General features: G+C 54.6%; 1 protein-coding gene across 1 annotated transcript in view; it reads left to right on the top strand.

The window, feature by feature from the left end:
- Positions 1 to 17123, top strand: part of Ccdc85c (coiled-coil domain containing 85C) — a 73115-nt gene that overhangs the window by 37107 nt on the left and 18885 nt on the right. Inside the window, exon 2 of the mRNA XM_052738931.1 lies at positions 16363 to 16436. Coding sequence (XP_052594891.1) covers positions 16363 to 16436 — 74 coding nt within the window. The remainder of the gene's footprint in view (positions 1 to 16362; positions 16437 to 17123) is intronic.

Below are 17123 nucleotides of genomic sequence, written 5' to 3'. Positions count from 1 at the left end.
TACGGTATCCTGTCTCGTTGCCCAATGCCCCTATTTCCCGAGGAGAGCAAGGGGCTGCCCAGTCAGTGTACTGTGAAGGGAAATGAGGTATGGGCTGAGTGCTCTGTGGCCACTGCAGGTGGTTGGACAGTGGTAGAGTCCTGTCCCAACACACTGGAAGCACCCGATTGCCATGGGTCCATCTACTCTTAATAACAACAGGACTAATTTTGCCGGAAGGACGGATGAGGTGGCAGCTGGTGCCCCTAAGGCCTGTGGGCCTGGAGATTGGGATCTTTACACCACCCTTCCCAAGGCTCTTCAGCCTCAGGTGTAAGAGGACCAAAGATGTGGGGTCTGCTGGGGGTCCCAGAGGAGCTTTCTGGTAATTGCTTGTTTCCAGTCACTTATATCAGGGGTCTTGATTGAGGTTATCGTTGTCGTTTGGTACATCAAGTGGAGAGCTTGGCTCTCTGTGGCTTTTGGGCCATTGAAAAGAGTAGAGCCAGCCGGTGGGGGGCTCATGCCTTTAGTCTCAGTAGAGGCAGAAGCAGGCGGGTCTCTGAATTTGAGGCCAGCCTGGGCTACAGAGTGAGTTCCAGGACAGCCAGGGATACACAGAGAAACCCTGTCTCAAACACCCCACCACACACACACACACACACACACACACACACACACACACACACACACACACACACAGAAAACAAAAAGAGTAGACCCACCCACCTGTGTGAATGCTCCCCCTCCTCCAGGGTCAAAAGGGAGGGGCAGTCAGCCGCACTCTGGTAAGGCTTTGTTCCAGTCCCAGGGTAGAGACGTTGTTGGTCCCCCTCACTGTATATATAGGTTGAAGCCTCACAGCCAGCCTCACCTGGTCCAGCCTAGAGGGGCTGCCGCTGCACGGTGTAGGTAGGGCCTTTGGATGCCTTGCCAGCTGATGTGATGAGCTGTCCCTGGCAGGTTCTGTGCTGTGGTATCTTGGCAGGATAGGCTCTGACCAAGCAGAGACAGACTAAAGCTGGGCATGCCCCCTCTCCCTGTAAGTGCGTTGGCCCCAGGCCCAGGGGAGCCGTTGGCCTGTTCAGTACAGCTGTCTTCCCAGTGCACAGTGATAGGCAGTAGGCATCCCTGGAAGGAGGCCTGGCTTCTCCCCCTGGTCAGGGGTTTCCTGTGTCCACCAGGGAGCCCTGTTCCTTCTCCCGACTTAGGTTTCCACCCCAGGGTCCCATGGGCTTGGTGTCCCATCAGAGCTGCCTTGAGGTTGTTGATCCACCAAGTCGCATGCTCGGTGGGGCTTTGTGATGGGCATCCGGCCACTTTCTCAGCTCACTTCCTGTCCTCGAGGCCTTTCAGGACACAGGCGCCGTTTGGAGTGCACCGAGTTCCACTGATGCCCCCTGAGGGCACCACTCCCCTCTTGGTCTTCACTGATGGCATTGAAATCCCACACGGAAGGTGCTTGGAGTCGCCTGCCAAGCATCTCTGAAACTCAGCTCCTTTGCTCCCTGGGGGGTGGGAGGGGTGTGGCATCCCCATCATCCAGATGTGTCTCAGAGCAGGGCCATGTCTTTCTCCTGGCACCATGGAGTCATATGAGGTGATGTGTTGGTCATCCTTCCTGCCCTGTTGTTTTGGTCTAGGTGGTCATGCCACCACTTTACCATCCAGCCATCTTTTCGTTCTGTTCTGTGTGGTTTTGTTTGACTAGGCTGGCGTGGTACTTGAGGCGATCCTCCTGCCTCAGCCTCCTTACACCTGACATGGCCACGAAGCTAGTTCTGACTCTCTCTCTCTTTTTTTTTTTTTTTTTTTTTTTTTTTTGGTTTTTCAAGACAGGGTTCCTCTGTGTAGCTTTGGAGCCTGTCCTGGAACTCACTCTGTAGACCAGGCTGGCCTTGAACTCACAGAGATCCACCTGGCTCTGCCTCTCGAGTTCTGGGATTAAAGGCGTGCGCCACCACCGCCTGGCTTGGTTCTGACTCTTTTACAGCTAGGAAAATTGAAACCAGAAACTTCCCAGGCTTGGGGATTAGGGAGATGGCTCAGTGGGTAAAGGGCTTGCCGTGTAAGCATGAGAACCAGAGTTCAAATCCCCAGCACCCACATAAATGCCATGTGGCCATGGTGGCACAGTGCTCCAGAGGGAGAGACAGACCCCCTGGAGCAAGCCGGCTGACTGGCTAGACCAGCTGAATCTGCAAACTGTGGGTTCAAAAGAGAGACTCTGTTTCCATATGTAAGCTTCGGAGAGTGAGCAGGGAAAACGTCTAACATGAACCTGCGGCCTCTATGTGCCCATACGCATGTACACCCGCACACATGTGTGCCCACACACATGCCTGGAAAAAAAAAACAAGTTAGTGGACTGATCTTGTTCCCTTCGTGTGGCTCTTCAGATGTGTCCCTTGACCACAAGGCAAGAGGGCAGGCCTTGGTGTGTCCCCTTTTGGTACCTGCTCTAGGCTGAGAAGCCTTGGGTGCTTGTGCCGGGAGTTTGGGACTCAGGAGCCGAGGCAGCAGCTGGCTGAGCGAGTGAAGTACACGGAGTGTTCGGTGGTGGAGAGGTGCCAGGCAGAGAGTTGGTTTTTAAGAGTTTCAAAGTGGGTGGTTGTTCACGAGAGAAACTTGGGAAAAGTTAAAAAAAAAAAAAAAAAAGAAAAAAGCGCAACTCACACAGCCCAGGCTCATTGGAAAGAGTCCCTCAGGGTTGTTATTTGCCTCTAGTGCAAGGGTGTGTCAGCTTCTGGTGACTGGTGTGTGGTCAGCATGGACACGAAAGGCTGGCTGAGCCAGCGCCTCCTAGCGCAGCCCCACCTTTCTGCTGAGCCCCAAAGGGGCATGGTGGAGAGCTGGCCACAACCACTTTTTGGGAGGGTGGGGAGGGACACTGGTCTCATTTTATTTCCTTCAGAGCAGATGCCAGCGAGTACCCTGCCACGGAGCCCCGGCCTGGCCTCTGTACCTTATCTCAGCCTCCACCAGACACTGCTGCACGCTTTGATGTCTACTGACGGGTGTTGGTGGTGGCAGGGACAATTTTCTAATTGCATGCTTCGTTGTTGGCATTCTCCTAGGAGAAGGTGACCCGTTCCCAGGTTAGTAAGCCTCCCACCATTGTGGCCGAATACCTGACGAGCTCAGGGAGCGAGGGCTTATTTTGGCCACTTAGGTCCGAAGCAGGGGGCACATCACGGCGGTGGGATTGTATGGTAGAGGAGGCTGTGTGTATCATGGCCCTAGGAAGCAGAGAGAGTCACGGGGGAGAGGTTCAGGACAGGACACATCTCCCAAGGACATACCCCTAGTGCTGTGCCTCCAACTAGACGCCCCTCTTTCCAGAAGATTCTACAACCTCCTGATAGTGACAGCAAGTCTGTCAATGGACTCATCCATTGATTATGACAGAACCCTTACAGTCCAGTTGCGTTCGTAGTGACTGGAGCTTACAGTGGGAGGCCAGGCCTTCAACACGTGATCCTTTAGAGGGGGTTGACTTTATGTGCACACCGTAAATGGAATCCCTCTCCCTCCTCCTTCCCCTTCCTCCGTCCCCCATTTCTTTCTTCCTCAGTGTGGACTCTTATGAATAAAGATTTTATTTTCCCCAGTGAGACTGTAATTCCTGTCCCTCCTTATCAATATCATGTCCCTCGGGTGGGGACAAATGGCTGGCCACGCCCCAGGGAGAAGGAGGAGCTTAAGGCCCAGGTGTGTGTACTCAGAGGCTGTTATGGGGCCTGGGTGCTGGGGCGCTTGCTCTCGTCCTGGCTGTACCGTTCACTTGCCCCCCCGAGACCTTGGACAAGTTGGTGGCTACCTTTGGCAGGGGTCAGCTGCCAATCAGGTCCTTTGTTTTGTGCTCTCAGGCTCTGAGGGCCCCCCCTCTTAGGACCTTGTGACATTCTCCCTGCTGGGACTAGGAGGTGGTTGTTAGTTGTCACTTGAGTGGTGACACAGAGGGCGGATCCCTCTTACCCTGCCCCTCCTGCTAGGCCCTCCTGGAGGACCAAGGCCTATTTGCTGTCCATAGTAACCAAATATTGACCTCACCCTGGCACCGGTTCTTGTCTAACCTTTAGTCTGTTCTGGTTCATATCTCCCTTAAAGAAGCACAGCATTGTGGGCAGGTGCTGTGGTATACTTCCAGGGTGAACCACACCCACCTGCACCCACCCACGGATGGCCACCCGTGCTGGAAGGTTTTTGGAAGCTGTCAGCTCCCTTGTTGATGGAGGGCTGTCCTGGGATGCAGAGAAGGGCCCAGAAACACACAGCAAGATGGTGGCAGGGCCAGGCCTTGAGCACAGGCCCCCCAGCACAGGGACTGTGTTCTGTGACTGCAAGTACTTGGATGCCCCCTTACAATGGAACCCCGGGGGCATCCCTCACCTTGCTGAGAGCCTGAGGTGAAGGATGTTTGATCCTAGGAAAGGCTGCAACCCCGAGACAAGGAGCTTTGAGTCTGGGGTGGTGTTAGGCAGAGTAGGTGGTCCCTTCTGCTGATGGGGGTCTTCACTAGGTAGCGGGGCACTCCCGGCTCCCACTCTGCTCCTGTGTGGGCCTCATGGGGTGAGAGAAGCTTGCAACACAGAAAAATGAGGGGGGCCGCCTGTCCTCTCTGCCACAGATGCCCGGATTTGGTTGTGGACACAGCCTGGGGAGCCTGACACGAGGCACGTTCATTCCCTGGTCAGAAAAATTCCACGCCGGGCTAGGCCAGCAGCAGGAGAAGGCTGCCACCTTTGGGGCAGGCAGGGGATGGTGGAAGGGCCCCTTAGATGCTGTGGCTGTGACTGGAGGCGGCCCGCTCTGCGGGAGCTCATGTGCCGAGGTGAACAGTCCTCTCTGGTAATGGAAGTGATGGTTGAGGGGCAAGAGCAAGTGCTTCTGGGAGTGAGGTTTAGGCGTCTGGGGCCTGAGCTGCTGGGGAAGCGGTGAGCAGATCCCAGGAGGCGGTTTGGTAACTGTCCTGCAGGAGTAGATGTTGGGGTGCTGTCTGTAGCAGACCTGGTGCATTTGTGTCATCTGAAGAACCTGCCCTGACCCTCTGGTCAGCCACACTCATCCAGAGTGCCAAACTAGAAGAGGCCAGAACTGTGGTCCCACTGCCCCACAAGCCTGGTGAGCCTCTAGGAGAGGATGGGCTGAGGGGTACAGTCCAGGGAAGCTGCTCCTCGGTGGACCCTGACCCCTTATACTAGGACCTCGCCTTGTCTGTAGGGACGCAGCCCGGCCTGCCCTTTCCTGCCCATTCCCATAGGGCTGGTATATAGCCTGGGGCATCAGTGAAGGTCACCCTTCCAATGTCCAGATTTACACTGCTCCTCTCCTCTGTGAAGGGCCCTATGTATCTGTGGAGGCCATGCTGGGGTCAGTACCACATGGGGAATAAATGGTCCATTTGGGATTCAAACTCATAGCTTGTGCTGGTGGAGACTTGGAGGAGCTGGGAGAAGATTATAACCCCTTCCTGAAGGACCGTAGCCCCCCATATTCCAGTCTGTCCCCCACCCCTCCAGCAGCCCCACGTGGGGAGACCAGCTTCTTGTTTACAGATGATGACCCCGAGGGATTCTGAAATGACTAGTCACTGGCACAAGGTCATTTACCTACGAGGCAGGACAAGCTTTTCAGTGACTAGAGTGTACCAGAAGCCATTCAGGAAGTTGAGGGTTTTCCAGGCCATGCTCAAAGCCAGAAGGTGACCTTTGAGGCCTGGGAACTTGTGACTCTCTCTCTCCTTGTTGTGGGGAGAACCTTGGGTCCAAAGGTTCCAGCTACGTTTCTGGGTGAAGGAGGCCTCTGGCCAAAGGGCCACCGAGTGAGCTGGTTGGTACCTTTTGCATCTTGGCGCCAGCACCTGCAGTGGCTGCCACCCTTCCCCAAACAGGCCTTATACAGGCGCTACCCCGTGTCTCAGGGAGGTTGGGGAGCCTGGTGCAGGTACCCACAGTGCTGAGAGGCATTGGAGACATGTCCCCATCCAGCACACATAGGCATGCAGACTCACCGTGTGGTGCCACCCTTTTTCTGGGGCCTAGCTCCTCCTGTCCCTGCATCTGCAGCACTGTTCAGACCCCCCACAGTGACCTGGTGGATGTTCGGGTGAGTTGAGGTTAGCCCTGCATAGCCTCCCCACAGAGGAGCATTATGCTAGGGAACTCAGAGGCCTCTCAGTCCCCACAGCATCTTTCAGGGCGGACGTTTTATCTCGGTTGTAAGTGAAGCTGGGGCTCAGAGAGTGTGCGAGAGTAACTTAAAGACACACAGCCTTGACTCTGAGTTTATGTGTCGCTTTCCCCATGGCTGCCTCCACTAACCACAACTTTGGAGGCCCAAAGAATCTTAAGTTCACTGACTCTCTTGAGGTCAGAAATGCTGAACAGGTCAGCCAGGGTGATTTGAGGGAGAGCCCCCTTTCCCACCTTTCCTGGCCTCCAGAAGTTTCAGTTCTGTGACTGCAGCTGGGACACTGGAATGGCCCCGCTCTTCAGCATTCATGCCAGAGTGTTAGATTCCCTGAATGCCCCAGGCTCATGTCCCCACTGCCACCTCACTCCCAGCTGAGTCCCCTTGCCACGGGAGGGGCATTCCCATATTCTCAGGACTAGGATGTGAGCCTCTTTGGGAGGATGCTATTCTGCTGACTTCTGTCTACCACCCAGGCTGAGGACCTTATACAGAACAAGGCCCTTGTGTTGTCACTGGGGGAAACTGAGGCATGAGGGTGCATGGAGGATAGTGCTGGGGCCCTTGGCTTCGGCCACACTGTTCTTCCTCCCCCGTGTTTTGTGTGGTGTATATGCTTGCTAGTGTGAGTGTGCACATGTATGTGTCTTTCTTGATTGATCGCTCTCCACCTTTAGTTTTTTTGAGGCAGGGTCTCTCCCTCAACTTGAGGCTTATGGATTCAGCTCCCCTGGGCTGGCCAGGGAGTTTCAGGGATTGGTCTGTATTCCCCTTGGGCCTCTCCCACACCCCTGCTGGGTCACAAGGCATGTACTACTGTGAACGACTCTTTTCATGGGTTCTGGGGATCTGAACTGAGGTCCTCCTGCTTATCCAGCAGCCAGCCACTTTACCCACTTCTCCTCAGCCCCCACACTGCTCCTTCTGACCCAACTCTGCTGCACGTTGGCCTCTACTCAACACCTGTTTACTGCCCCCTTCCCGGCCCCCCCGCCAGTGGCTGGAGAATGCCCCACCCACCCAGGAAACTTGGCCAGGGCGGCTCTTTCAGGCTGGGCTTGTCCCTAATCTTTTCCACCACCGTGCTCTTGGTTAGACACTGTTTTATGGTGCTTGCGTCTGTCCTCCCTGGGCAGATAGATCTTCACTGTCCTGCTTAATTAATTACAGGGATGCCGTCTCCAGGGAGACTGAGTTCCAGCCCTGCCATGGCCTCTGGATGGTCTTGGCCTTGTGCCCTCATCTCTTGGAGCGGGCGGGTGGAGGACTGGGAAGAGGAAGGGGCTTGTTCAAGCTCACAAAGCAGGTGGAGCCGAGAGCCGCCGGAGCAGGTGGCTTCCCTACCGTCAGGAGGACTTCCTACCCGAGGCCCGTTCTCACATACAGACCTGCTTCCCCCACCCCTGCAGGCTCCCTCCAGCATCAGTGGTACCCATGGAGGCCCTTGTTAGGGACCTCTTCGGGGCTCTCTGGAGGCATGGGTCCCGAGAGTGTGACGCAAGGGCACCAGGAGTTTCCGGTGTCGTTTTATTGGGTGCCAAGACTCTTTACCTTTAAAAACATTATCAACAAATACATGAAGTAGTAAGCTTGGAGAACAAGATGGGCCTTTACCCCCAAGGTAGCCCTAGCCTGTTACATTGTCAGCAGCAAGGCATGCTAGCCTCAGACCTTCTGTTTTTAGGAAGCAGGCTCCACAGGCAGAGTGGAGGGCGGCCTGTGTGTCTTCTGCCCCATCCTCTGTCTCTTCTTCCATCCTCTCCTCTTCCCCCAAAGATCCACTGTCTGACACTCTTCTTGTCGGCGGCTTTTCAGTCTTCCTGTCTGGCAGCTTGTCTGTAAACAGTATATTGCCGTGCTCCACAGGGTTCCTTCCGGGACCGGCTCCCCACCACCATCTTGTTCCTGAGATGTCTCCTTGTTAGATGTGCGACTCGAATGCATCCACTATTTGCCTGGCCCCCTGGGGAGGCCATGCTGGCAGATGTCCTGTACCTCCTGTGTCTTTGTCCACCTGTGTCTCAGTTTCTGGAAGGGCCGAGCCTCTCAGCCACAGAAAGCCAGCCAGGTACCCTGTCCTGCTGGGTAGCCAGCAGCCCTCCTGCCACCCCCTGTAGGTCACGGCTGGCATCGTCCTTTCCACCTCTGTCAGTGATTGACAGGCGACCTCCCTAGCACGGGCTGACTCCTCCACGGATGGGTAGCTGGGCGTCTTCTCACCTTGTTGGCCTCTCGATTTTTTCCTTTGGTGACTCTCTGTTCTGTTTTTGTGGAGTCGAGGGACTCTGTGTATATTGGTCACTCTGAAGTGGGGGCTGTACCTAGCGTTAGCCATGTGGTCGCTTGGCTCTGACTTTGGTGAAGTATGTTTTTAATTTTCATACAGTTAGTTGGGCAGTCTGTGGCTTTTTGTTGTTGTTTTCTTCATTCAGAAATACTTTTCCTCTCTGAAAGTGTGTAAAGAGGCTCAGAAAAGAAAACCCGAGGTACAGCTGGCTGAACCAGCGTGGGGGAGGAGGGGGGCAGCCAGAACCTTGCACCCTGAGACAGCAGCAGTGGTGGGGATCAGATGCCCTGCAGCAAGATAAAGTGAGGCTCCAGGCTGATCCTGAAGGACAGGACATCACTGGGCCAGCGAGAACAAGAACATGCCCAGTTGGGCGGTAAGACTTGGTGGCGGGACTCTGAAGGGCCCTGAGTGGACTGTGCTGCAGGAGAAGGTAGCAAAGCTGTGTGGAGGACAGACCGGACCCGCGAACAGCTTGCACCCCTCAGGGGGTGGTTACATGGTGCTCTGTGGAGAGAAGGACCAAGGGTAATGTAATCCAGTGTAGGGCACCCAGAGCCTGGGGCCCCATGAGAGTTTGAAAGTCTCCTTGTATTGTGAAGATAATTTTGCTGTGAGACAGGAGGGGAGGAAAGGAAAGAGGAGTGCCTTTGGGAACCCCTTCTCCCACCCCAGTGGATGGCCCAGAAGAGCTTGGGACACCGTGGGTGCTCACCGAAACTTGGGGGTGTGGGTGGGAAAAATGCTTCTCTTCTCAGTGCCCCTCGGGACCAGAACTTTGTAGCAGCCGTGGTGGCCTGTACCATCCTGCACACTCAGTGGCAGACTGTGGGCAGTTAGGGGAAGGTGCCCTGGCCTCCCGACCTGCCTGGCGGGTGCTTCCTGTTACACCTCTCCCAGACGGCTTGCCTTATCCGTAAATAATGCTCGAGCCTCTCCGGGCTGCGATGGCAGCCGGAAAGCAGTGGGGACTGACGGGCTTCGATGCCCACGGGCTCGGGCACGGGCACAGGTGCTCCCGTACCCGTCAGGTCTCGCCTCCCTGCCTTAGCTCAGGCTGTGTTGTCAGTGCACACCGGCCTGCTGCACACTGCACCTTTTGTCTGGCTGTCAGGGTCCTGCTCAGCTCAGGGGTCACTTCCTCCAGGAAGGCGTCTCCTCTGCTTTGCCTTTTCTCAGGGATGCATTGCTTTCCTGGTTCCCTGGGTGTCTGGCTCTGCACTCTCCGACACTCAGTCTGCCCTGGAAGACAGGGTTTTTTCTGCCACCACCCTGGAAGGCTGCTGAGGGACTGAGGGGCCAGAATGAACCCGTCTGGCATTGAGGAAGGGAGGCGCCTTCCTATGCAACCTTGATGGCTGTACCCTCACAGACTTGCTAGGAATCTTCTGCATTCCAAAGTCTTCTGCCCCACAGAGGCTGTTCAGCCTTTGCTTGCTCTCCCCTAGTGATGGGGAGCTCGTTCCCTCTCTAGTAGCCTGAGTTGTTGTGAAACTTGGTAGTTCTTCTAAGTGGGCTTGTATAAGGAGAGCAGCCTGGGGCTGGCGAGGGAGATGTGCAAAGGCTCCGGCAGCGGAAGAGCAGGACACTCAGGAGCAGGTAGCTTCCCAGACCTGGCATGTGGGCATCAGCTACCCGGAATGCCAGCCCAGGACCATCTGCTGTTGAGTAGGATGAGCGCCGCAGGAAGTGTGGTCAGGGTGGCCTTTGCTGCCATATGGAGCGCAGGATGAGGAAGCCTGCCCAGGGGAGAGGAGGTTGCAGCTATTCCCTGGTGCTTGCAGGAAGATCTCGCTACCTGTTCCCAGGCCCTATGGCCACCTCTCTACCTCCCTGAGCCCCAGTTCCTTTACCTGTAAGCTGGGGGTGTGTAACAATGAGAAGTGGGGACTGGTGTCTACGAGGCACATAGCTGGCACTCCATAAGCCCATGTGGTCATTGTTGGTGCTTGCTTGAGAGGTCACAACTGATGGTGACCCTGGTGCTTGGAGCTTCTGTAGCGGGGTCCCCAAGAGGGAGGAGGGTCTGGGGCCTGTCCTCATTGGCCCTGTCCTGCCTGCATGACTGGTTATTTCTGTGCTTGGTTGCTGTACTCTGTAAAGGGGACGGCGCCTCCCTATGCAGTGTAAGGTCTGAGGGAACCTGTGAGAAGAGTGGATTTGCACATGCTAGGAAGGAAGCATCCGGTAAAGGAAGTGGGAAACGCAGGCAGGAGCTGTGGTCGCTCTGTGGTAACAGGGTAGGGATGTTCACCCCCTAGACCTGCCCCGGTTACTTTCCATGACCCCCTCTGGCTGTGTGTTGTGGGGGGGTTTGTCCCAGTGCAAAGATGTGTCAAGTTTTTTCAGGCTTTCCGCTGCACACTTGTTACCTGCCAGATTTATGTGGAGACTGTGTCTTCCCCTACGCAGGCAAGTCCAGGGCTGGGAGGGAGAAAGGAAGGGTGAATGAACCTGCTCCAGAGAGGCCTCCTTCCCACCTTCTCTTCAGCTGCAGCAGGCCCTGCTGGCTTTCTGCCCACCTCCTCAGGCCCTCATAGCTTCTGAACTCCCTCCCACTTCACCTGACCCTCCCGAGGAGGTTTTCTGCATGGGAGGCACGCACGCTTCCCTCCCACCCCCATCCACTCTCTGAGTGGATGCTCCCTCCCTTCCCCTCAGAGCCCTTGGTGCATGGGCTGACTGACTTCACCGCCCTTTAACTGGCTTCTTCTATCTCTTGCTTCTCTCCTTCCCTCCCCAGGCTCCCTGGGATAGATAACCCTAGCGAACCCCCTGGACCCCATTGCTTCCCTTGAGGACTCCTTTGGAGACTCAGCTGAGTAGACAGTAGCGGGAAGCCTTTGCTGCCCCGTGAAGTCACTGCTGTGGGTCCTCCTTCCTTAGGTGCCAGCTGCTGGGTCCTCTGAAGGCCACTGCTCCTGAGAAGCCCTCTGCAGCCGCTGCGGCTGCTGCCAGCAGGAGCCCATGGCCTCAGAGCCAGGAGGAGAAGGCTGCAGAGGAGGTGCAGTAGCACCCTCTGGCCAGGAAAGGAGACTGTGTGGACCACGTAACCTAGCCTCTTCTCATGGACTTTGTGGCCTGAAGGTCATCCACAGGACAAGCCCAGGGCTCCTCAGACCGGGCCAGAACAGTGCCCACCAGGAGGTCTTCCCACAGGCTCCCTAAGTGAGCAGAGGTTGCCAGAGGAGGGAGAAGCAGGGGCTGGTGTCTGCTTCCAGGAATCGAGCTGTACAGGAGCTGGACCATGACCCTCCCAGAACTGGACTGATGGGTGCCAAGAGGATTGGGTGGGTCCCAGAGCACACCTTGGCCAGCTCATCACAGGCCTCTCCTGTGATCACTTCCTTCATTCTGCCTACACGCAGCTTAGCTGGGAAGTGGTGTTTCTCTCCCTTGTGACCTGGCCTTCATTACTGCAGGCCTTGGGATTAATTTAATTACCTGCTCATCTCCTGGAGCCTGGGAGGCACCTGATGAGCTCATGAGTGTGTTTTAGGGCCAGTGAGAAACAGGAGCCTCTTCTCAGGGACCTGGTGTCCAGCCCTCCAGCCCCAGCCTGGAAGGCCCCCCTTCCTCCTTCCTTTCTGCCCTGACCCACGAGGAGCCCAGCCTGGCATGTAGGGAATCTCGTTTGGGGAACTGGGTGGGGAACAGGGTCACAGGGAACTCAAAGTTGAGTGACTGGTGTGTGTGTGGGGTGGGGCTAAGAGTCGGGAAGGCACTATAATCTACTCTTCTAATTTAAAAGGAAGATCTCTTTTTGCTCTAGAATTATTTGAAAATTGACCGGAAATAGCATAAGTTAAAAAAAAAATCACATGTTCCTCATGTCAGCCACACCACTGACTGAAAGGGTGTAAATGCTGAATGCTGGAGGCTTCTTGCCTGCCCATCAGGAATCCACGGAGGGAGATGGATGTGCAACATGCTTACTTTCTGAATGGTTCTGTGGCTGTGAAGGATGATGCACCAGTTAACACCTTCACTTGGTGCTGTTTGCTGGATCTTCCTCTGGGTTGCGGACCATGCCTAGGAGCTGTGTGTGTGTGTGTGTGTGTGTGTGTGTGTGTGTGTGTGTGTGTGTGAGAGAGAGAGAGAGAGAGAGAGAGAGAGAGAGAGAGAGAGAGAGAGAGAGAGAGAGATTGCGTGTGTGTGTGTTTGCAGCCGTGCCAGGGAATTTGATGTAGCAGGGAATTCAGAAGAGAGGTATGTAGGAATGCTCGTGCCTCTCTGTGAGTAAGCAAGCTCTTCTCCAAAGCTCTGCCCAGGGTGGTCCCAAAGGCTGATTTTTTTTTTTTTTTTTAAACTCAGAGTTTCTTGTCGTTTAGGCTGGCTTCAAGCTCTCTGTGTATTCAAGAATGACCTTGCTCTCTTGATCTCCCACCATCAGTTGGGATGACAGGCGTGTGTCACCACACATGGTCTGTGCGGTGTGTGCGGTGCTGTGGATTGAACCCAGGGCCTCATGCATGGTAGGCAAGCACTCTACCAAGTGAGTCACATCCCCAGCCCTCCTGTGGGGGGGGGGGGTCTTTGGAATGTACCTGACTGACAGCTGCACAGCTGGTGTCCCAGAAAGACTGCTCCTTGACAGGATGTAGGACACAAAGATCTGGGGAGTTGCATTTGTACCCCGTTTCCCTTTCCACTCTTAGACCCAACATTCCTTGACGGTGGAGCCTTTTCCCCTTAAGCCCGTGTGTGGCGTCAATGCAGGTGTTGCTCTTGGGCATTGAGTGACTGGTGAGAACATTGAGGCGTCTTCAGCTGCAGCCTCTGGGGCTGGCCAGGGTCCTCATGGGGCTTTAAAGTTAGGGTGGGAGTGGAGAGACTGGTGTAGTCCGTGTCTTCTTGGGTTATTTGCATCACATCTCCTGTGTGTGAGGGACCTATGCCTCAACTTCTTGGAAACTCAGAGCTCTAGCTTTTGTGTGGCGTTGTGTAACGAGGCTGGGTCCCACGGCAGCATCACCCCCTTGGAGCCACCCTGTGCCCGGTACTGTTGCCATTCCTGAGGATGGGCTGACCAGGCCTTAGTGGAGAGCTGCCCTCCTCTCCTCCTCTATAAAGGGCTCTGCATTCCTAAGAGGTGACTATTGGGAATGAGGAGGAGGGAAGCTCTAGATGTTTTTGTTCCCCAGCCCTGAGTGGGCTGGGCCTTGCTCCCTGCACCCCTGTTCCCACATCTTTCCCTATCCTGGACTGTACCAGATGCTGTACCAGATGTGGACCCAGGCTGAGTGGGTAGGGGCTCCTGAGGGTTCTTTAGGCCCCGCTGGGGAACAAAGTGTCCCTCAGCAGGCATGTGAGGGTTCACCTGTGTGGGCTTAGGCATCCTGGGGACTTAAGTTCCTGATGGGCAGCAATTGGCTCCACATCTGTTCCCTATTAGAGCCTGTGGCTAGGGGTGGAGGAGAGGGTCAAGATACCAGTGTGAGACATGAGGACATCAGAGGTGGGCTCATCATGCTGGCCTTGTGCTGGAGTGGACAGATGTCTCATTGTTCCCATGGTTGATGTGGTGTGCCTGTCCTGCCCTGTCCTGTCCACAGCAGATCCTAAGCTCCTTCTGTCCACCTAGGAATTATAGAAGCCCATGGAGTTTATTCCCCAGCCTCAAGTCCCCTGAGGTGGATTCAAAAGCCGGCTTTGATCAGAGCGTCTGCTGCCCTGTGCCTTCCGAGGTTAAGGGTTAGAGTGTAAAGTACCTGGGGGATCCTGCATCTTTTGGGGATACAGGTGGTGACTCACTGAGCAGATGGACAGAGTCCCAGCTGGCCACTTAACCTTGTGGCCTTGAACAAGAGGTACAAAGTCTGTCTTGTGGGTGACTCTGTGACTGCGAGGTGTCCCATCCCGTCAGCCTTACAGGGTGCTTGAGACAGACCCTGCGGCCTGCTGTGGGATGGTCTGTATGTCAAATTACTCTGATTGGCCAACAAATAAAACACTGATTGGCCAGTGGCCAGGCAGGAAGTATAGGCGGGACAAGGAGGAGAATAAAGCTGGGAAGTGAAAGGCTGAATTGGAGACACTGCCAACCACTGCCATGACAAGCAGCATGTGAAGATGCTGGTAAGCCATGAGCCACGTGGCTTAGTATAGATTTATAGAAAAGGATTAATTTAAGATGTAAGAACTAGATAGCTAGAAGCCTGAGCCATTAGGCCAAACAGTTTAAGCAATATAAGTCTCTGTGTTTACTTGGTCAGGTCTGAGCGGCTGTGGGACTTGGCAGGTGAGAGAGATTTGTCCTGACTGTGGGTCAGGCAGGAAAACTCTAGCTACAAATGGCACCCAACGTGGGGCAAGAGTTTCCACCTAAAACCTGAGAAAAAAGATTTTAAAATGGAGCTAAAAACAGCTTCCTAATTGTCTCTCTCAAATGAGTGGCAGCTGCCGGTTTGAGCTACTTGTGGGTTCCTAGCATGTGTGCTTGACCTGCCGTATGGCGGGAATGAGGCCTCTGCAAGTGGCACATTAAGCTGCATGGTGGATTTACTCTTTACTAGTACAAAACAAAAAAAGAGGTTTCTGGGCTACACGCTGCTTGGATAAAAGCATAGACCCACAATAGCTCCCAGAGCTGGTGGTAAACTACCACCGCCATGTTGGGAAGCTGAGGTGGGTGGAGCCAGCAGCCACAGCTGCTGCAGTTTAAAGCAATAGATTCACAATAAGACAGATTCAGATGTAATAGTTTACAATGTGTGTAAAATATATGTAGGCTTGAAAGAGACAAAAAAAGGTGATATATACAGTTATATAAACAAATACATAGTTTTAAAAAATAAAGTCTTTAAAGAGACAGTAAAATTAATATAAAAAATAAACCATGTGAAGATGAATAACGGCCATACAGTTTGCAATCAGTATAAGTTTCTGTGTTTACTTGGTCGGGTCTGAGCGGCTGTGGGACTAGCAGGTGAGAGAGATTTGTCCTGACTGTGGGCCAGGCAAGAAAACTCTAGCTACAGCGGCCTCCATTTCCTGTTTGTCTATTTCCTTTTCTAATTCTGTTCCCTGACTCCGTCAAGCCAGGTGCCCTCTGCTGCAGCCTAGGCTGGTGACCATTGGTCTGCCCCTCTGCTCTCCTGGGGAAGCAGACCCGGGGCCGTGGGGTCATCAGAGATGGGAACAGCAGAATGGGGGTGGTGTGGTGTGCAGTGAGATTTGTACCTGTTTTTCTGATGGGATAAAAAAGCAGGGGCAGTGTGGTAAGGAATGTGTTTTAAGTGGGGTTGTCTGGGTCCCATGATTGGTGATTGAGGAAGTCCTCACAACCTCACAAGTGTCCTCCTTGGGGGTGGGATGGGGTGGGGAGGGAGGGAGGGAGGGAGGGAGAGAGAGAGAGAGAGAGAGAGAGAGAGAGAGGGAGGGAGGGAGGGAGGAAACAGGCCTATGGTAGTGGGCTTCTTTTTTCTATGTTTGTTTCACTTGAAGCCCTGAGCCCTTAGCTTATTGGATAGTGCTGCTGCTCACATTCAGGGTGGGTTCCTGTTTATACATCAGTCATTTCTGGAAACATCCACATAGACAAGCCCCCATCTCCTAGGCATCTCTCCCTCCCGTGAAGCTGACTGTCGAGATTTAGGATCACATTTGCCATGCTGATGTCCTCAGTTTCCCCACTACATAGTACAGAGGGGCCTCCTGGACTTTGGACCCTGGGGTGGGCTGACTCTACTTGTAGATATTATGCCAACTACTTTTGAACCCGAAACTTCTTGGAGGCAGAAGGGATCACCCCTGGGACATGTAGGCCAGGGAACACATCATCATCTTTCTGGAAACCAGATTTCAGGGACCACATGGAGGGAGTGCCAGGGTAGGGTGGGGTCTGCCCATGGGGTGAGTCCACTGGTGGCTAACACACCCTCTTCTTCCTCTCTGTCCTTCAGATCCCTCATCCACCTACATCAGGCCCCTGGAGACCAAGGTGAAGCTATTGGAGGGTGACAAGCTCCCCCCACAGGTAAGTGGATTATGGGGGTACTGGCTCCTGTGCCCCAATGGCCACTGTTTTGGAAGCTGTCCCATCTCCAGCTTCTCTGGGGCTCCCATAGCTTCCCGCCTACCCCTTCGGTCTCTCCAGCTATATCCCCAGAAAGCCTGGTCACAGGCTTGATCCTCGCTCTGATCCAGGCTCTAGGGTGGCCAGGGCTCGCCAGCCATGCTGACTGCTGCTTGCTGCCCCAGTGTGTGCAGGCGTCCTGTGGCTGGCACTGGGCCCACAGAGATGAGGGTCACATAACGGGTGAAGAAAATGGTCCACTTTATCCCTCCGACAGACCCATATGGAACCCCCGTCCCCTGCTAGCCAATTCCTCACTGGGTCTACCTTCCTGCCTCCCAGGCCCAGCCCTGCTCACATAGACAACTGGGGTTGTGGATCTGTGCAGGAGAACATTAGGATGGCGGGAGCGGGACTTGGTGACCCCAGAAAGGTGTCTAATGAAAGGGTGTCGAGCCTCTTGTGGACTGTGACTGGACATGGAGGAGCCAAACATTTCTGCTGTTGGTGGGGATGGCAGAGGGCCTGGTGATGAGAGGTTATGGTGTGCTCCCATTAGAGTGCCTGGGCCCACCTAGCTTGGCAAGTCCCTCCAGCCGATGCCACTCACCCCTGGCTTAATCTTAGCCTCTCCCTCCTCTCTTACTT

The sequence above is a fragment of the Peromyscus californicus genome, unplaced genomic scaffold (genome assembly GCF_007827085.1).
Source record: "Peromyscus californicus insignis strain IS unplaced genomic scaffold, ASM782708v3 Scaffold_15__1_contigs__length_86483966, whole genome shotgun sequence".
Taxonomy (NCBI): Eukaryota; Metazoa; Chordata; class Mammalia; order Rodentia; family Cricetidae; genus Peromyscus; species Peromyscus californicus.
The sequence above is the reverse complement of the archived record's forward strand: the minus strand, read 5'-3'. Positions and strand labels throughout refer to the sequence as shown.